The 21,318-nt window shown below is 38.4% G+C and overlaps 1 protein-coding gene and 1 non-coding gene across 9 annotated transcripts in view; both read right to left on the bottom strand.

Moving 5' to 3' along the window:
- CNOT1 (CCR4-NOT transcription complex subunit 1) overlaps window positions 1-21,318 on the bottom strand; it is a 101,162-nt gene that overhangs the window by 7,105 nt on the left and 72,739 nt on the right. For 3 of the 8 annotated variants that reach the window (XM_027119716.1, XM_027119718.1, XM_027119717.1), the window contains exons 23-43: window positions 20,528-20,758; window positions 20,062-20,202; window positions 18,483-18,662; window positions 16,631-16,747; window positions 16,202-16,312; window positions 15,783-15,860; window positions 15,432-15,609; window positions 14,475-14,605; window positions 11,673-11,969; window positions 10,781-10,921; window positions 10,583-10,687; window positions 9,862-9,981; window positions 7,688-7,879; window positions 6,983-7,125; window positions 6,424-6,532; window positions 6,155-6,324; window positions 5,263-5,494; window positions 3,034-3,282; window positions 1,890-2,053; window positions 1,561-1,678; window positions 309-410 (exon numbers count right to left, since the gene is read on the bottom strand). In XM_027119716.1, the coding sequence (XP_026975517.1) occupies window positions 309-410; window positions 1,561-1,678; window positions 1,890-2,053; window positions 3,034-3,282; window positions 5,263-5,494; window positions 6,155-6,324; window positions 6,424-6,532; window positions 6,983-7,125; window positions 7,688-7,879; window positions 9,862-9,981; window positions 10,583-10,687; window positions 10,781-10,921; window positions 11,673-11,969; window positions 14,475-14,605; window positions 15,432-15,609; window positions 15,783-15,860; window positions 16,202-16,312; window positions 16,631-16,747; window positions 18,483-18,662; window positions 20,062-20,202; window positions 20,528-20,758 (3,309 nt within the window). Of the gene's footprint in view, window positions 1-307; window positions 411-1,525; window positions 1,679-1,889; window positions 2,054-3,033; window positions 3,283-5,241; window positions 5,495-6,154; window positions 6,325-6,423; window positions 6,533-6,982; window positions 7,126-7,687; window positions 7,880-9,861; window positions 9,982-10,582; window positions 10,707-10,780; window positions 10,922-11,672; window positions 11,970-14,474; window positions 14,606-15,431; window positions 15,610-15,782; window positions 15,861-16,201; window positions 16,313-16,630; window positions 16,748-18,482; window positions 18,663-20,061; window positions 20,203-20,527; window positions 20,759-21,318 lie in introns of those variants that run through there. The other 5 variants (XM_027119712.1, XM_027119715.1, XM_027119713.1 and 2 more) reach the window with 3 other exon arrangements.
- Window positions 17,538-17,676, bottom strand: LOC113627419 (small nucleolar RNA SNORA46). Its single transcript, XR_003435540.1, has one exon. It is a non-coding gene; the product is annotated as a small nucleolar RNA SNORA46 (small nucleolar RNA).

Genomic DNA, 21,318 nt, shown 5'->3' with positions numbered 1-21,318 from the left:
AGATCAACTAAGCCCATGCGCCATAACCATGGAGCCTGCGCTCTACAGCCCACAAGCCACAACTACTGAAGCCCGTGCACCGCAACGAAGAGTAGCCCCTGCTTGACACAACTAGGGAAAGCCCATGCAGCAATGGAGATCCAACACAGCCAAAAATAAACATATATATATATATATATATATATATATATATAGCTTAATGATAAAAACAAACGTTAGACCTCATATTCCCAGCTGAAGTGTTTGTTTTTAACTGCTTTAAGTGTTAAGTTTTAATTATTTTAATTTTAGAACTCCAAATTAATTACCTTGTAGAGGATTTGCATAGGTTTGGTGAGTTCCACATTTCTAAGGAAAGGCGCTAAATATTTGAATAAATCAATCAGTAGCTGTGCATACATAGGCCATCCCTGAAAGAAAGAAATGTATGAGTCATAATTATCCTCAGTCAGCTGTCGTCCTGCCACCAAAACCGTTGCCCAAGCAGCTACACTGTGACTTTATTATCTTTTCATATAGCTAGAGAATATGGACATTAGCACCTCTCTTAAAGACTGACTGGCCCGAGAAAGGAATAAGCAAAATTATGGAGATAATGGGAAATGATATTTGAAACAAACTGGCTCCAGAAACTCCAGGATATATAGGTCCTTGCGCCTGTAGCAACATTTTAAATAGGGGGAGGAACTTTCAGACAGAACACAAAACACGTAGCCAACTGAGAAACTTGGGTCTGTTTTCTTAATTTCTTTTAAGTCCTGGATCTCAATCATTTATTTTCCCACTCCCAATTCCTCAACTCCTGGCAAATAACCTCATCCAATTTACAACATGAATCCTCTATTTTCACCCAAACTTGGCCTCCTCACCAGATCCCAATTATAACAATTATGTTCATTTTGAAGTAGTTTTTATTCAATATATTTTCCCTCCTCCTGGAATGCACTTATTTGTCAAACAAAATGAAATCCGTTCAAGGATTATTTCACTTTCTTTTTTACTAAACACACAGTATAGTTACAGTCTCCTGATCTGAAGGGTCAATCAAGGGTACTTCCTGGAGTACTCATTTGCCATTTAATTGCAAGATGGGAGAGAAACTTCTCATCACAGTTAAGACTAAAAACTCTTTACTCAAATTTGATCTGAATTTTTCAGATACAGTAGAGACGAGTGGTCCTCAACCCTGAATGTGAGAGCCTTTAGTATTTAGAGAACCTGTAAAACTGGCAGGTTTCTGAGTTCCATTACTCGGAGTTTTACATAGCTGTCTACAGAGGTGCTCTAAGGTTTCAACTTTTTTTGAAAATCCCTTAAGAGATTGACATAAGGAGACTCACAACAACTTGGAGAAGCAGTACCCTAATCATTGAGGAATGGCTTTCAGGCAGAGGCAGTCAAGTACTTGTTAGAGCCTTTCTCCACGACTTGACTCCACATTAAACATAAGAACTCCCAACTAAGCCTGAAAGAAGTACAATGACTACTGAATGACTAAGAGTGCTAATAAGTCCCAGGTAGTTACAGTCGTCATCTGTAGGAGATAAACTGCAGCCACACCTTCTGCTGTGGCGTATGTGCCAGCATTCTTGCAATAAATATCCGATGGGAGATCAGTTCAAGCCAAGCATACACAAAGCCAGGAGCTTTGGTAGGCCTCAAGATGTGGAATGTGTTGCTGAAAGAAGAAAACCTTAGTCAGAAGCACAAGCTTAGATATGGTTAAAACAAAACAAAACACATGAATATAATTAAGTGGACAACATGTAAGCTGCATTATGAATCAACATGCCTCAAATCCACGAAGTTCTACTTCTCAAATTTTACTACACTACAACAGCAATCCTTAACAGGAAATCCTTAACAGTATTATATTCAACAATACTCACCAGAAAGCTGTAAGTGTCTGGAAATTAATGGTTTCCAATACATGCTCAGGTGCATTGAGTTCCAAGAGCAGCATGATAAAAATTCGATGGTAGGGAAGCTGCTGAAATTCACTTTGCCGAACATCATGATCCTGCAGGAGAACTCCCACTACTATACCAAGGACCTATAGAGCACACAGATTATAGAGCTTGTAAATCACGAAGATAATTCATTTACCACTGTCTAGCCATGCTTTTTTACCTTGCATCGTTATGCCCCACATGAAAGGAAATATAAAATTACATACTGGTAGCCAAAGGGACCATGCATTGGGGTTTGATTTGCCCTACAGAATTTTGCATGGTTTCTTTGAATCTCCATACCCCTGTATATGGAAGTATGCTAGACATATATACTTTCCACAAGTTTTTCTAAAGCTCTAGAAATCAGCATGGTACATCATATTTTATCATGTTAACACAATCAACCTAATTTTTCTGGTCTGACATAAAGGTGACAAGAGGCAAATGATTTATCCTTCTCTTGGCATTTAGTAGATGGAAGGTCAGGTATGCTATTAGGTTGCAGAAATATTTAAGAACTATCCTGCATTCCACTTGATTTTATCACTGAACAGTGGGGGATGTATGTGAACCCATTTGTAATTATCCGAGACCAAGCTCTAAGTTCATTTTTGCACTATCTTAACATTCAAATTTCCAGCAATTCCACTGCATAAATCAAACAGAAATTCTGCTTTGTTCCTTTTCAGAAAAATCAAGAAAACTGCAATGTCACTCATGGTATTTGAGTTACCAATTTTTGTTTAGCAATGGACATGTCTAGCCATCTCACTCACAGTGATTCTGTACATGGGGGCAAATCTCATACTACCTAAATACTTTCTAGTGTACTCATTACTAAACATTAACATACTGAAAATACGTTATATGTTTTTGTTTTGTTTTAGGGAAGGGGTGTCTTTCAGTTAAGGCACCATACTCTTCCTCTAAAATTCGGTGATTATATTTACATATTATCTATGAATTTAGTGTCTGGACAGAAAAGGGGATATTACAAAATGTTTTGAGGGCCCTGTAGGGTTAAGAGCCATTGATACAGACTTCAAGTGTGCAAAGACTAAGGCAAGAAAGGATTTCAGACCTTATTCAGCAGATTAATCTTTGTGACAGTGTTGGTGGCCTCCCCTGAGTGCTTTACTAGCAGTGCAATGAGTCGGACAAAGGCATCCAGGTTGTGATAGCACTTGGCTCGGATCATGGTGGGATTAGCAGCAGGATTGTGCTGCTGCTCTGCCTGAGCACGGTAACTGATTTCAACACACATTTCAGTACACAGACGAAAGAACCTTGTTATGAGGTCATCAGTCTTCAGGATTCCTTGCTGGTGCATCTACCAAGGGAACAAAAACATTACAAGGCACAATGAGATAATACACATGAATAAAATTTTAATTTTCATGTCAGAAGTATTCTTTCATTCAATCCTATTGTCACATTTCTGATTCTTACTTTGTAAAAAAAAAAGGGGGGGGTCATGAAAATGACTTTGACATTAAGGATCCATGACACATTTCCTTCAGTTTTAAGTTTGATGGGAGTTGAGAGATAATAACATGGCAATTTTTAACAGCAGTCCATAGCCAATAATTTCAAAAGTTAATTATGCAAATTAAACCAACTTTTAATAAACCATTAAGTCATATTAAGACTTTCTGGTCAATGTGTATTTCTCCCAAGTAAGAGATTAAGTTACATATATTTTAGTTTCTCACATAATTTCTTCTAATAACAACAAAGTTCTTGAAACTCCAACTAGCTGCACTAGGAAAATCAAATAATTTATACAGTAAGTAAGTACCAAAGCAAAATGCTCACAGATCATACCTGGCTATTTTAATGTAAATTAAGATAAAGTAGAAAGGGCAAGTTTACTTAAAAGAAAGGATAAAATACAAATTTTATGACATATGATTTGGAAGTGGAGCAGAGAAGTTATTTCGCTAGTATGAAAGAAGAAAAAGAAAGAGTAACAAGCGTTAAGGCTGCAGAGGGAGGAGGTCAGTGCTGAAACCAAGCCCAGAATGAAAACTTGACCATTATCTTGGAAACTTTAAAACAATTTAAATGTCCCTTGATAAGCAATAAATAACACAGCTGAATTGACAATAATATACCCTAGGAAAAACAGAAGGCCAGCAAAGGGACTTTTGTACAATGAAATCTGAAAAACTAAGCAGGGGGAGAAGAAATGAGGATGGACTGCTATGATCAAGAAGGAGCAGAAAAGGAAAAAAGGAATTCTCAAAAGGATTCAAAAGAGAATAGAAAAGTATAATACATTATCTTTTTCAAATGGAGAGAACAAGAGCAAATAAGCCAACAAGAGAGCTGAGACAGGTGCCACATCCATACCCATGAAATATCAATGACCACAAAAACCAATTGATTTGAAATTCCTCTATCCAAATCAGAAATCAAACTGTAAGTATACAGTAACAGCTTTTCAATAGGGTATGTTTTTATAATTCCCTCGATTCTTTTAAGGGAGAAACTTACTTAGTATGATTTACTAAGAAATTAGTCATCTTGAAAAGTAAATCCAATTCCTGACAACTTCTAAAATTCAAATCAGCTCTTCCACATTCAATTGTCATTTATCTGATAATAGATCTAATTTGCATCTTTCTTTGGTGGCACACCTAAGCTTTGGTCTCAGTTTGAAGAAATACAATGGTCGAACTGCAGAAATAAGCTATTTTAGGTAGATAAGGTACTTAATTTAGAAAATAAAATAAAAATCTCCACCATTTAAATACTTAAGGTTTTTTGGTTGTGTTTTATTTTACTTCTAAATTTAAAAAAAAATTTTTTTTTTTTTGGCTGTATCTCAGGGCTTGCAGGATTCTTAGTTCCCTCAACCAGGGACTGAACCCAGGCCACTGCAGTGAAAGCACCAAATCCTAACCACTAGACCACCAGGGTACTCATTATTTTACTTTTTAAACATGGGCTATTATAAGAACTGTACAGATTAGCCCGTATCCCATCACTGCTGATTATCAAACTGGTAAAATTACTATATACATTTGGCAGTTTCATTATTCATTACCTGACCCATTGTACTTTGTAGCTGTGACAACTGAAATCGGACAAAAAGAACTAAAGGGGATGGGAAATGTTGACTTTACTGCTTAGTGACCAATGATGGGAAGATAAATAGTATCAATTTAACAGTAATGATGGTGACATTTTTGGTTTACATGAGTATGGAGGTAACTGACCACAGGTACATAATACTGAGCTTTAATATTGGAGGCATCACACCCTACTTATGTTGAATAAAAAGCACCTTTCTTTCCAAAAGCTCTACCTGTCCAACAAACGCAGAGAAAGCTTTGGTACTGTCACGACCAGCTGCTGCTGAATGGTAGAGATTCACCCATTCCCTCAGAAGATACTCTGCCTTCTCCCTCAGGCCTGGAGGATCATCATACTCTGAGGCTTGAGAGATCCCAGAATGCATCATAAAGTTAGGGCCTCCATGAGCACGATCAATCATTGCTTCATAGTTGGATCGCACTACTTCCATCAGCTGGGGCAATCTAGTACAATAAATCCAGAATGAAAATCAGTCTATTCATGGCTGTGATTTCACAGACATACAAGTTGGACAATTTGTTTATTTAAGAGAGACCACAAGAGTGATGATAATTTTACCATTCCCATATTTAAACAAAACTATCCTCGGTTTCTTCATATCTGTTTACTCATGAGGACATAATGTGCAAATGACTGACTTAAGTTAAGTCACTTCTTGACAACAAAACGATGCCCAATGAAATGGAGCTGATGTTCGTGGTCAAAAAATTATTCACTGCATGCCCACTATGTGCCATGCTTTGTGTTATTCATCTTAATTCTCAACAGTTCTTCAAGATATTATTTCCATTTTATACAAGAAACAGGCTTAGGGAGGGTAAGTCGACTTGCCTAAAATCAGATTTTAAGCAGCAGAGCCAGGCCTTAAACAGAGAACTCTTGACACCAAATCTAGTGCTGTATGTACTGCTCTACAGCAAGGTGGCTTGGCAGCTAGTCAAGCTTTCATATCTCAAGGGACAATATTAGGCCTCACCAAAGCTTACCATATGTGGTAGGTAAAGCAGTTATATAACAGGTAACGTTACTAAGTCTATACAGTCATTTCTTAAGCTCTTAAAGACTGCTGAATACACAAGAATCCCAAAGCATTTCCTTCTCACCCTTCAGGAGCATTGCCTCTGGAGTGAGCATTAATCCTCATGAGGGTTTCAATGGTGTGGAACAGGTCTGCCTCAGTAACATGGGCAACACTCCTTTCATCCACCAGCAGGATTTTTACCAATTGCATAGCAAATGCCACAGCCATGTAGTTTAAACCATTCTCCATTGACTGGAAACACAGAAAGCACAACGTAAGAAAGACAGCACTTACAGCAAACACACTTCTGAACTACCAGAGGTCACTTTTCCTGTTTAATTCCTTCCATACCTGAGCTAGGTGAAGATCATACTGTTGCATATTGACCAAATGATTGCGAATTAGCAACTCCACTGCCTCCACATTATATTTATATTCATCCCGACACTCAATTAGGCACCTAGAAAAGTCAGTATTTCTTTATTCATAAAGTCTTAACCATACTATATATCAGGTAAAATAAAGAGCCCATTTTATTAAATGGTAACTTGTTCCAAATTAAGGATGCCTTGAGAACCAACTAAAAATCAGTTTTCAAGATTCAAAATAACCAGTAAAGAAGTAGAACAGACGACCCAGTGTTAAAACACAAGCTTTGTTCTCGAAGTCTAGAAAACAAAGCATTCCATTTAAAACATTATTTATTTATGAACATCACTTCTATGAAATCACTGAAACCTTTTAAAATCCATGATCTATCATTTAGTCCCCAAAACAAGGTACTGGTTTTCTGTATCCATCATGGGCACCAGACAGAAAAAGAACAAACATTCAACAATTCTCAGTATTTAGGGTCATGTATGTGAGAAAGCAGTTCACTAAATATTACTCTTCTAAGATGGCTACTGACCTTGTGATCTGTTTGTTACACCATGGAGACCCATACGCCCGGCCATCTTGAAGAGCTTTTAAGACCAAGAGGTGGCACTCTCTGTAGCGAAGCAGGAGGTCAGCATCAGCACCACTGGTGGCATCTAGTAAGCCCTCTACAGCCTATGGAAGAAAAAAAGTGTTCAGATCCATGGAAAATACAGTATTCAGCCCAATTATCAAAGTCAATAACCAAACCTTAATGCAAAGTACAACATACCTTCTAAAGCCACAAGTTAACAATCTCTCCATTCACTAAAATCCCTTTCACTTGCCTAACACACACACTCTCTGAGTTCTTTGTAGTCCATGCTTAGTGCTCTTCCCTGTCAAGAAAGGTGACACTGTCCCTACACAGTAATAACCTAATGCTGCCCCATACCCTACCCCTTACCCAAGTACTTGGATCAACTGTCCCTCAAAATCTAAAGGGCTATCTTTCAAAGTTTCTTAAATAATAATTCCAGAAAATCTTACCTTTATGGAAAAAAGAGAAGATTTCACACTTTACTGTTGTAACTATTTACAACACTCTACTCTGGAGAAAATCATCTGCTTATTACAGAACACAACTTGCTTTATATTAATTTTTAAAATTTTAAGCATAACTTAAGTAGATAATGGTGCAGGTCACTAGATATTTACAAACCTAGTTTCTTCTAAAATTAACAGTTTAAGAACTAACCTTCTGGAGCAATCCAAGAGCAGCTATGGCATCCCGAGAGTTTCGAGATAATACTACAACCTCCAAAAGACTTCTAAGAGCCTGAGCTTGGGGGTTCATGGCCAAAGTTGGTGGGATGGCGTGAAGGTGCTGCTCCAGTTCTGTAATGCACTTATCATAAATCTGAGCTACGTCATCCGTTGCCCAAGCTTGCTGTTTTGGAGGAAATAACCAAAAAAGGAGAGGGGAGAAAGAAAAAAAAAAAAAGAGAGGAAAAAAATTAAAGATTTTCCACTGGCACAGGTAGCAATTTAAATGTCTATTGGGGGGCTTCCCTGGTGGTGCAGTGGTTAAGAATCCGTCTGCCAACGCAGGGGATACGCGTTCCAGCCCTGGCCCGGGAAGATCCCACATGCCGCGGAGCAACTAAGCCCATGCGCCACAACTACTGAAGCCCGTGTGCCTAGAGCCCATCCTCTGCAACGAGAAGCCACTGCAATGAGAAGCCCGCACACCGCAACGAAGAGCAGCCCCCGCTCGCCGCAACCAGAGAAAAGCCCACGTGCAGCAACGAAGACCCAACGCAGCCAAAAATAAAATAAATAAAAATTAAAAAAAAAAAAAGTCTACTGGGGGACTTCCCTGGTGGTCCAGTGATAAAGAATCCGCCTTCCAATGCAGGGGGAAAGGGTTCGATCCCTGGTCAGGGAAATAAGATCCCTCATGCCATGGGGCAACTAAGCCTGCATGCCACAACTACTGAGCCCACGAGCCTTAACGAGAGAGCCCGTGTGCTGCAACTACAGAGCCCACGTGCCCCGGAGCATGTGCACCACAACTAGAGAGAGTATCCACACGCCACAACGAAGAGCCCGTGCCGCAATTAAAGATCCCGCGTGCCGCAACTAAGACCTGACGCAGCCAAAAAAATATATATATTTTTTAAAAAGTCTATTGGTATATTAACTACCCTTATTTTTTTTTCTCTCTCTCTCTTTTTCATCAAAACATGGAGGGGCTCTTCCATTCCCCTTCCTGAACTGTTTGGTCTTGATGCCACTAAGTGGTGCAGTGCAAAGCAAGCACTGGTGGGAGTGTGTTTTGTTTACTTGATAGTGGAAAGCCTTGCAGACACCAATACAATCAAGTGATGAAAGAGCATGATAAATAATGGGAAAGGCTGAGAGCAGCACCACTTGTAGCATCTAATCTGCAGCCTATGAAAGTATATAATCCAAACCATGGAAAATATAGTATTCGGGCCAACTGTCAAAACCGAATAGGACAGAATAAGAACACAGCATCATTTCTGTGGTATTACTATCAAAGATGTACTACCTGAATCTATTCCTGAGAACATATTGTACAAACCCAAATCAGGTTATTCTATAAAATCACTGGCCTGTAATCAAAGTGGAAGGCCATGGGAAGATGAGAAAAGGAGTTGGAGTAGACTGACCTGTGGGAAAAATTTTACATATAACAACTAAATGAAATGTGTGGTTCTTTTTGGGGGGGGGGGGGGGGCGCCACACAGCTTTCGGGATCTTAGTTCCCTGACCAGGGATTGAACCCAGGCCCCCGCAGTACAAGTACAGAGTCCTATCCACTGGACCGCCAGGGAATTCCCTGAAATGCGTGATTCTGATTTAGGTCCTTTTACTACAAAAAAAGAATACTGGGACACTTGGTAAAACGTGAATTAGGTCTAAGGATTAAATGATACTAAGGTATCAGTGTTAACTTCCTGATTTCAATGGTTATACAATGGTCACACAGAAAAACGTCTTTGTAGGAAACACAGACCAAAGAATTCAAGAGACTGGGCCATCAAGATCAGCACCTATGTTCAAATGGTTCAAAAGGAAAATGTTTCCCCTTACATTTTCAACTTTTGTTTAAATACCATTTCAAATTTTTAGGAAACGTTTTTACAAAGAACAGGGGAAGCCATGAGGTCACCACGTAAATTCCTTTAGTTAGGCCAAACATGAAAGTTAAATCAACTTCATGGAGTTAAAAAAATTCCCGAATGCCATGCTGATGTGATACAAAGAATATCTATACAACTCAACAACCGTGGGTAATCTTCTTCCCTATAACTTAAGCTCCCGGGAACCAGTGATAGATTAACTGACAAAAAACATTCAAATTAAACTGTAAATTACTCAGTTTAATCCAAGACGAGTATTTACCTTCATGGGCTGAGCTAAAAACCCTGTGGGCTGACTTAAATCATTTGTAGGCAAGAAGCCAGGCACGTTGCGCGCAAACTCTTCATAAACAGCCAGCTGCTTTGGGTCCACACCACCAACCTTGGAAGAAGAAAACTTACTTTAACAAGATCCTCTTCACAATCAAGGGAAACCTTTTTATCAAAGTGGAAATTTTGCATGGGAGTAATAAGCACAGGGGTTCTGAGAAGGGACACAGGAGTCATTACAACATTTAATAGCATGACTGAATATGCATGCATGTGCGTGCACACAGTTCAGTGTTTCCTATTTCCCTGAGACCTGTTAGAGTCACCCTTATTTATAGATTAAGAGCTTTTCCACTGGGAAATGACTCAAGTAGGACCATGCTGCCAGTGCAATTCTCCAGTGCAGCTGGTAAAAATGATAAAATTTCTCAACATCGTCTTCTCACCAACAACCAACTAGCAATAAAAACTCAAGTATCAGAAGGGAAGACCAAGTTGGGAAACAAAAACTAAAAGGCACTTCAATAATTGGGGGGGGGGGGCACATCTAAGCTATTTCTATGTCTTCTCCACAGGTAACCTTTAAGTGAAATGAAATGCTTTCTCAGAAACAGCATTTAAACCCCCTATCCTAGTCCTGGTGAGGAGTTAAGCAACAAGAACAGAAAGAAAACAAAGATGGGGCAGGGAGAGACAGAGCCCCCAATTCTCACTTTCAGCCTGATTTGCTCTGGCATCCGCTCAGCTTGGTATGTTAACACAACAGGATCACAGTACCTGCGTCCTTCTTGCCTAGCATGTTTTCTCAGCTCAAATTCCTGCAAACAAAAAAAGTCACTGAGGTTCTTGTTATGAGGCACTTTCTTAAATGGAAAAACAAAATACTTAAAAGGCAAATGCTAAACACTTACAGTTGCTAATCTCTTGTCCATCTCAGGGCCTGCTTTTTCTACTGCAGTCTTCTGAATAAAACAGCAAGCTAATTCACAATTGTCCTGAGCTAACTGAGCAGCTGCCTGATCCATCATTTCCCTTTGTTGTGGGGATGCAGTCTATTGGGAGGGGGAGAGACAGAAAAAAATTTAAAGTTTTCTGTGAGTAGATGAAACAGATAGATGGGATAATAGAAAATGCAGTGCTTAGACAAATTAATTTTAGAAGTTTCAACTCTACGTATGACTCATTAGCTGTGACCATGAAACAGTCTAACAATCTTCATCTACAAGATGAAAATACTACTCAACTGGAACATCTTACCAGGTTTCTGTGAAGATGGTGAACACTATGAAAGCAGTAAAGCAGTAAACAAAGGCATTATTAACCATGACATATGAGACCCCAAATTAATAACTGAGTTACCTGAAGAGTGTGTGTGTGTGTGTGTGTGTCTGTGTGGTGTGTGTGTGTGTCTGTGTGGTGTGTGTGCTCACACAGACATACAGAGTCACTTTAAGGTGTTTTGTACTGTTCTACTCCAAAGTACTTTAAATCTAAATTCTTCATGGTAAACAGAATCAAGACTGTTAACTTAGGCAGTTTTAAAAAAAAATCCTTAGTTTCTTTAAACCAGTAAATATCTGGAGTATCTACTATCTGCCAAACACTATTAAGGATATAATAGTGAGCAAAAACAGACACAATGCTTCATCTCACAGAACTTACAGTCTAAAGGGGAGGACATCAAACACATATGGTAACTATTATAATAAGTGGAAATGCTCACTGTTACTAGCAAAGGAAAAGAAACATTTTCAGATAAGCAATAATGAGTTTTATACAACAACAAGAAAATAATCAACTTACACGAAGGGCTGAGGCAAAACTGTTTTTCAGGTTGGTGGATATGCTCATGAGTAAAGGTTCCCTGCAAGTAATCATAGCCATTCCAGCTGTCAAGTTCCTCATCATGTGATGAGCTGCTATTCGCATTCGAGATTCCTCAGAATCCAGGGCAAAATCTTTCCTGACTATTTGCTCACAAGTAGTCATGGCAATCTTAATTGATCGATCCACTACAGGATGGACCAGCTCCTGGACGGCCCGTTCAATTGCTTGGCGCACACACTGCTTCAACTGTGGATGGGCCTGAAACAAGGGAATCTAGGGAGGAAAAAACAAGTCAACAGCTTGTTTAACTAAGACAACCCAATTTCTATCAGTAATCACACCCATGTTTTTGTCATTATTTCAAGGTTAACCATGAACTACCAATTTCTACTTTAAATTAACCAATGAAAAGCTAAGGAAAGAACCTGGGCTCCAAAGAAGGCGTAGTAGTCAGTATATCTTGTGATAGATACATGATTATAGATAAAATTTAATGGGCAAACTGTTCATTACAAGATGCTTAAAGACACTACCTGCTTAGTCAAAATTTGTGGCCCAAGTACTCCTAAAGAAAGTAACTTCTTGGGACTTCCCCGGTGGTCCAGTGGTTAAAAATCCACCTTCCAATGCAGAGGACGCGGGTTCGATCCCTGTTTGGGGGACTAAGATACCACATGCCATGCCAAGGGGCAGCTAAGCCCGTGTGATGCCAACTACTGATCCCATGTGCTCTGGAGCCCGCATGCCACAACTAGAAAGAAGCCTGTGTGTGACAACTAAGACCCGACGCAGCCATAAATAAATGTTTAAGAAAGAAAAGAAACTTCTTTAGTAGCATGCGGAAATGCAAGAAGAATCAAGTTTACAGAGAAAAGGCTTTAAAAAAAAAATCACATATTCAGTTTTAATAGGTTATGCCATATTTTTTTCCCCAAAATGATTATATTATACCCCCCACCAGCAATGCATAACCGTTTCTATTGTACCAACAGCTGGTATGATCATACTTTCAATTTTTGCCTAGTTGGGGGATTTTAAATTTTATATTGTGGTTTTAATTTGCACTTTCCTGACAGCTAATGAGGTTTAGCATTTTCCATATGCTGGATGACTTTTAATATTTCTTCTTCTACAAAATATATCTTTAGTTTTTCTGTTGGGTTCTTTTCTTGGTTTGCAGGTTTATTTATATGCATTAAATACTAATCCTTTGTGGTTATATCTATTGGGACTATCATTTCTCTGTGGCTTGTCTGCTCACTTTCTGCATGGTACTTTTGTCTTTTAAATTAAAAAAACTTTATTGAAGTATAGTTGACTTAAAATATTACATTAGTTTCAGGTGTACAGCGTAGTAATCAGTATTTTTACAGATTACATTCCATTAAGTTATTACAAGATAATGGCTATAAGAGAAAAGGCTTTCTACAAAAACTATTATTTTCAAGATAGCAAGCGTTTTATAAAAATTTACCATACACTGAAACCTGCTTCATTGAAAGACTGCTTCCAGGTATTCACTGAATTTTTAAGAAACTTAAAAAAATATTCATGATGAACTTATAAAAATATTCAATTATTGGGAGTATTGTAAAAGAGAATCATAATTTCTAGACCTAGTTTTCCCCAAAAAAACCAAGTGCCACATCTACAGAAGCAAAAACAAACAAAAAACAGGTTAAAAATGATCTCTTTAAAACCCTTTCAAAGTCCTTTAAATACAAAACTTCAATGTATTTACGTTACGACTGTTTCAATTTCTAAAAAGCAAAGACCATGAAATCTGATTTTGAACTAAACAACTGTGTTAAGCAGAATAAGAGAATGACGATAAACAAGCAATCATCACCCTCAATATACAGAGTAGAATACTACCTTTAAGTATAGGAAAAAGGGACTGATGGGAAGTTAAGAACAGACAATCTCACAGAATCAGGCCACAGAAACATAACTGAGCGTACTAAGTCCACTTCCAGACCTTGGCCTGGAGACTTTACACACACACACATGCACACACCAGCTCAGTTCCAGCTATCTTCCAAAAGATATGGCTTAATGCAAGACTAAGGTGACACGATAATAAAGAAGAAAAACCTGGAGATTTCCCTGGTGGCACAGTGGTTAAGAATCCGCCTGCCAATGCAGGGGACATGGGTTCAAGCCCTGGTCCGGGAAGATCCCACATGCCGCGGAGCAACTAAGCCCGTGTGCCACGACTACTGAGCCTGCCCTCTAGAGTCCGCAAGCCGTAACTCCTGAGCCCACGTGCTGCAACTACTGAAGCTTACGCACCTAGAGCCTGTGCTCCACAACAAGAGAAGCCACCGCAATGAGAAGCCCGTGCACAGCAGCGAAGAGTAGCCCCCGCTCGCCACAACTAGAGAAAGCCTGTGCACAGCAATGAAGACCCAACACAGCCAAAAATAAATAAATAATAATGATAAAATACAATAATAACAAAAAGAAAGAACAAAAACCTATGGTATACACTAAGCATCTTCTGACTATATAAGGAATACTTGGAGACTTTGATTATATTGGCAGCTTAATTATCATGGGTTTGGACATGAGGGGCCAATATAAGTGATGTCTGATCATGACTTACTTTCAGAGTAGAAAAAAGATCTCAGCTATACTACACAGCAACTCATGATCCCTACTCTCTGCCCCAAAAGCCTACAACCTAGGAATCCAGAAGGAAGGGGAAGAGGGATGGGAAAGTAACCAGTTTACCTTGTCACAAAGTAGGAATTTAGGAATAGGGTGGTGTTTACTTACTGTTGGGTTTAGAGTAATGTGTGGTGCCAGGCCCGCAAGGGAATAGACATTGATGTCATGGTAACTGTACTGTGGCTGTGGTGGAACCGTGGCTGTACAGGTGGTACTGGTAGCTGGTGTTGTAGAAGTTGCTAAATGTAGAGAGATAAAATAAGAGCTAATAAAAGGAGCACACTTCTTGACTTTACTATAAAATTAGCAGGGCATCATGTGGTCTTTATCTAATTAAACTAACTGAATGGCGGGGAGGGGTGGCACAGGTCACATTCTTCCACCTTTAATTATTATAAGGGAAATTGTTATTTTAATAGAGATTTGAACAAAGCATGTAAAACTGTATCGGTGCATGGTGGGCACAGAAAGCAATCGAGGGGTCATGCCACATTAGCAGGCCCAAGCCTTGTTCGATTATTCTATATTATAGATGTCAGTTTTCAACCTAGGCTGTTCCCTTGATTTACCTGGGGATTCTTAAACTGAGAGCTGAGAAAAAGAAGAAAAGCTGGTTCATTCTAACCACAACTCCCAATCATTCTACACTCCTACAGCCCCCGCACTTCCAGTCCTCCTGGACCCAGGTCAAATAATCCAGTCCCCTAACAGGTCGAGCTGGTCTGGCCACCCCCAGATTTGAGGAATAACACAGGTTATCATGCCAATGCAATTCTTTCTCGGAGACCTCAAACAATGTAAAAGATAACCTGGCTTAGTTGGGATATGAGAAATAACTGATTAATAATATTAGTTATGAATACCACATGAACTACCCAGATAGATTCTAATATAGTAAGACAATGCCTAAACATAACTAACTTTTCCTTAATAATTTAGAAGGCTCACCAGAAAGTACACAGTTTCAGCACCCCATTACACAGAATAATTATAATTTGTTATACGCATGGGAATGTACCATTAAAGAGAACATCTGATAAACAGAGGGCTAATTATCACACTTACTTGTGGTTGTGATTGGAGGGAGCTCTTCTGGCTGCTTGACATCTTTCTTTGGAGCAGAGAGTTGCTCATCTAAGTTCTTTAGGCGATCTTTATCCTTTAGGAGGTTTCCAGGTTTTAGCTCATTTATGTCTAATGCAAGGTTCTTGCAGAGGACCTCAATCTCAAACTTCAAGTTTAACTGCATAATTCCAGTATTCAATTAGAATATTAAAAATGAAAATTTAGCTTCATAATATACAGTATTCTCACCCATTTGTCATAGTGCTTCCCCCCAAATACCCTCTTTTTCCTGTAAATCTTAATAATGTAAAGCCAGAGAGTGTTCTTAGAGATAAGGAGCAACAAATTTACCTTTAAGTCATGTTCCTGATGTAGCTCAGCTAATACATTCATAATTGCCATTGTCCAGGGGTTGGGTGGCCTAAAAACCTAAAGAAAACCGTTATGTTAAATAAGCTTGCCCCAAAATTACTCTTTAATTTGTATTATCTAAAAGTTAAGCACTTACACCTATGTGGCCATAATAAAACCCCTAGCCTTCCCATTTACAATACTGTATTTCAGAAAAACACCAGAACCCAAAACCACCCATTAAAATCAGTCCTATAATACTACTTGGCCTCTCAATTTGGAAACCCGAGTTTCCCTGAGGAAAATTAACTGAACTAGCTCTATGTCCATAAGAACTAAGGTTATAGCCTCTAAACCTTGTGCTAAAACAAACTAACTCTTACAAATTAGCCATCAATAAAATATTAAAATTTACTCACCACACTACGAATGCTAGATTCTAAGACTTTGGCAACAAAGGGGACTACATAAAGCAACTCTTGCTGTCCTTTAACATAAGCCTCTAGCAGCAAAGATTTTACATCCAAGTCCTAGAATAAAAAACGTATTTTTAAAAAATAGTAATATACTAGAAAATCCCTCACAAACACCCCCAATTATACCTTGCCAAACTCACCCCTGAAATTGGAATCAATAACCTGACCCTCGCCTTATGAAAAGGAAGGGGTAGCAATCATACCTTATTGGTTTTTGTTTACCCTGCTAAACAATGTAAGGCCATGAGCATGCAATTAGGGATTCAAAACATGGGCCAAACTTTTACAGCCCCAAATAAAGTCAAGACTTTTAAACAGAATATGCTGTATGAACATTCTCAAGTTTTACATGAGCTTTTAGTTGAAACTCACAGTGTGTAAGATGGGTTTATTTTTAGCTAGTGTGATCATTCCTAGCCAATGTCCCAAATTCTTCAGCAAAGAACGATCAGAGAAATTGGCTGCAGCTTTATCAGAGGTCAGGAGCACCTGAAATAGTGCAGGATTAAGGAAGGTATGACAATGAGCTTATAAAAAAATATTCTCAACTAAATGTTTAAGAATTCCATTATTCTACATTAAAAACAAGCTGTCAATAGAGAACATGCCCCCAAAGTAGATCTCGTCCATGTATCATTGTGATATTTTGTGTGTTCAGTGACATTTTTACCTTCAAATGCCTTTCCATTTAAAACAAACAAAAAAAAGGTAATACAAGTATATTGTATAAAGTAACACAAGGTTAAAAGTATCATGTATGGTCCCACAACTAAAAATTTTAGCTAGGTGTGAAGCAGAGACCCAACTGCAAATCTATCTGGAAGAGCTAAATTCAATTCAAATGAAGACTATAGCTATACTTTTTAAGTCCTTCCCAGACAGCAGGCATACTGAGGAACATAACAAGATTGCAGTAAATGTTGTGATCTTTAGCATTATCTCTGGAGACAACTAAGATAACTTTCTAGAATACAGTGTAATATTGCTTACACACTTATCACATTTCTAGGATACCTAATCCATTTCTTCAATTCTTTACTTCTTTCTTAAGGGGGACAGAACCAACACATGAGAGTGCCTTGGGTACACATGAAGAGTGTCTTGGGTACACACATATATCCACTTACTATATGATACCTTTTAATTTATGACTTTAAGTTTAAATCTGTAATTTAAACTTTTGTTTAAAAGAAAGGATCTTGAAATTCTGCTCAGATTATGTGGAAATTTTTATATATCCCAATCATCCTTGCTATCAAATAACAAAGGCTGAATATAGTTATGTTCCTTAACTCCATACAGCAACAGCAGAATGGCATAAAGTCAGCTGTGCAACAGAAAGGAGACAGGAATTCTTTTGCACTACAGCGTAACCAAGAATAGGGAAAATTCCTATCCACAGGTTTAAATATAGTGCTGGTTCCTAAGCCAATATTCCAAGTTATTCAGCAAAGAATGTTTTCAGCTACATGCTGGTTCACACTGTTTTCTTGAAAAGTTATTCCTCCTAAGAAAAATACTTGGATTTTATAGAACAAGCATTAGCTCATTAGGAAGAGTTTGAACTTAAACTTCTGAGAATGCTAAACAACAGCTATTCCACAATAGGTCTAGAGTCTTGAGATATCTGGCACTTAAGACATAAGGGAAAATACTCACTGCAGCACTGTTTCTGTAATAGTGAAAGATATTTCAACCAATATAATGGATTTCTATAAGACTATTAAAAAGAGAGGGATTAAAGCTAAGAGTATATAATCAAATAATATGCGGAGGGAGAAAAAAGAACTGAAACATCTACTGTCACTTTAAACTTACAAAATATGTAGTCCCTCAACCCCATCTTACTTACCCTCCACTTGACCAAAAGAGGATAAATTACTAATCTACAACCTGCTATTAACAGACCTGACACCAGAACTATTGTTTTCCTAAAAACATGCACAAAGGGTAAAGATTTCAAAACCATGCATAGAATGATGAAAACAAATTCACGAGTGGTTACTTTCAAAGTAAATAGCACATAGAATATGTCTGTGAGACTAAATTCTTCAGGAAAATTTAGTTCTATATTTGAAACAAACCCTAGAGCAACTTTCATAAATACTTTAACATATACACATACAGGGGAAAACAGCAATACCCCTCCCCCTCCAATTACACCTGTACAATCAAGTATTCCCAAACTCAAAACATTAATAAAAAGAAATACAAGAACACTTACTTTGATGTTTCTATAGGTCTCATTCAGAACCATCTTATTAAATTCAGGATTCTTCAGTGTGTCAAGGAAGTTTGAATATAGGCTGTGAAAGTTTGGCTCAATACTGACTCTCTTCATAACCAGGTATTGTGAAACCCAAGGCATAAATTCTTCCTTCACAGTTTCCTTTAGTTCTTCAACCTAGAAAACCATTATGACATGGGAAGTATACAATTAAAAGATGATAAAATAACAGTTTTGTGTTTTCTTTCTGTGAACAATACTACAGCACGTGCTCCTTGCAAAATTAGAAGCTAAAGTACATGCTAGGGCTTCCCTGGTGGCTCAGTGGTTAAGAATCCGCTTGCCAATGCAGGGGACATGGGTTCTGAGCCCTGGTCGGGAAAGATCCCACATGCCACGGAGCAACTAAGCCCATGCGCCACAACTACTGAGGCCACGTGCCACAACTACTGAAGCCCATGCGCCTAGAGCCCATGCTCCATAACGACAGGCCACTGCATTGAGAAGCTCGCGCACCACACAAGGAAGAATAGCCCCTGCTCGCCACAACTAGAGAAAGCCTGCGCACAGCAACGAAGATCCAACACAGACAAAAATAAATTAATTAATAAAAATAAATAAAGTACCATGCTACATCTCTCCCAATTTCAGACAGATGCTATCCAAGTACAGTATGTTCAATTCCATCTAAGTATAGAGTCAATCATCTCTAACTGGGTGATTAGAACTGAAACATCTACTGTCACTTTAAACTTAAAAAATATGTAGTCCCTCAACCCCATCTTACTCTCCATTTGACCAAAAGAGGATATATTACTAATCTACAAACCTGCTATTAACAGACCTGACACCAAACTATTGTTTTCCTAAATTTATATCTCCAGAAATTATCGGTAAAGTTTGAAACTTCTCTTCCAAAAGGGATGCTGAGTGCTTCAAAATTCTCCCCCAATCAATTATGGTGGGATTTTCAAAGGCAGCACTTGCATTATAAATTACATCTCAAAACCCACTTGTTCAGGCTAATCTTGTTGACTAAAACGGACATTTCCAAGTATTGTCTTAGCACATAATCTTGTGCATCATTACCTTTCAGAAGCTCTACCTCACTTACTAGGTGCCTAATGGTTTCTGGGAGGGCATGAATTGTGATTAGAAAGACAAATGAAATTTCCATCATCATGAAATCATTTTCAAGTTTACTTCAAAAAGGCTATAACTCACTGCAAAACAATGTTATTTGGGACTTCCCTGGAGGTCCAGTGGTTAAGACACCGCACTTCCACTGCAGGGGGTGTGGGTTCAATACCTGGTAGGGGAACTAAGATCCCACACGCCACAAGGTGCAGCCAAAATAGAAAAAAATAAAAAATAAAAAATAATACCAGTGCTATTTAATGTCTACAAAATCCACAACCAGTAGTTGTATATCCATGTTCCCTTCATTTTCATTCTATTATCTCTACCTTTAAAAGTATTAAAAGGGTGCAGAATGTCATATATAAATCCCCCAACCCATCAAGGAAAAGAATAGAGAGCATTTGTAGTGATATATAAACTATTATTTCAGACTCACCTTTTGTGTCATATTTGACTGGGAGAGGTTGTTGAAGATAAAAGCAATTTTCTCTTGGATATTTTCTGGGGGCTCTACGATTCTCTCTGTTTGATCTGTGGCCACAAGTAATGTATCTATATTTGTAGTATTAATAGAAGGCTAAAGAAATAAAATACATAAAATAAACAAACTGAAATCCTTCCTAGACAAATCCCGGGGCGGGAATGTATACAGATTTCTTTAGTATACAAAATATACATGGTGTGTATGACTGTGTACTGGAAGTGCTGGAAAGACTATGTATTGAACTATTATTAATAGTGGCTGTGTGTGGGAAATCGGGGTCGGAAGGCAGAGAGACAAAGGGAGAAATGCTTTTTTTTAGTCGGCATGTGTTGTTTATAATAAAATTAAAATACATGTTCACTACTGGATATATTACAACATATCAAATCCAACAAAGAAAAAAGACAGACCTACTTACTGGCACATCTTTCTTAAAGCTGACTCCAGTTGGCCTGGTGACTGTAACTGTTTTAGCAACAGTGGTGGTTGTTGAGGTGGTTACCATAGTGCTAACCTGACCAGCAAGGGGAGCTTTCGCTGGAACCTGGGCCTGGGCCTGGGCTTGAGCCAGTGCAATACTTCCAGGGGTTGTGATAGAGCCCTGCATTTTCACAGGAGGATCTCTAGATTGCTGTCCATACTCGATATACTATGGGGGTAGGGAGAGAGAAACACATTAAAAGAGTTCTTAACAGAAACTGAAATTTTTGAATTACACCTCGCTCACTACTGAGAGAATAGAAATTATTTCAGAGCATTCTTTTGGTTCATCTATCTCCCTTACGTCTCACCCCATTCTAGTCCATATTCCTATATCTATAATATATAATTAGATATAATATATATATAATATATAGTGGATACCATGAACTCCTTAAGGAGTAAAGGTAAAATATTAATATGTTTCTAAAGTATTTATCAGAGAACTAGTCTAACAAAACAAGTTCCAAAAGAGTAGCCACAAATGCCTGCATATAAATTTCCTTAAATCCCTTAATACATGTAAAGTTTTAAAAATTATATAGTAAACTGATTTCTTTTTCTTAAATTTTATTTATTTATTTTTGGCTGTGTTGGGTCTTTGTTGCTGCATGCGGGCTTTCTCTAGTTGCTGCAAGTAGGGGCTACTCTTCCTTGTGGTGTGTGGGCTTCTCGTTGTGGTGGCTTCTCTTGTTGCAGAGCACAGGATCTAGGCGCGCGGGCTTCAGT

Source organism: Aethalodelphis obliquidens, unplaced genomic scaffold, assembly GCF_003676395.1.
Source record: "Aethalodelphis obliquidens isolate GAN/ISIS:26980383/991018 unplaced genomic scaffold, ASM367639v1 scaffold20, whole genome shotgun sequence".
Classification (NCBI taxonomy): Eukaryota; Metazoa; Chordata; class Mammalia; order Artiodactyla; family Delphinidae; genus Aethalodelphis; species Aethalodelphis obliquidens.
Note: the sequence above shows the minus strand (reverse complement) of the source record. Positions and strands in the feature narration are given on the sequence as shown.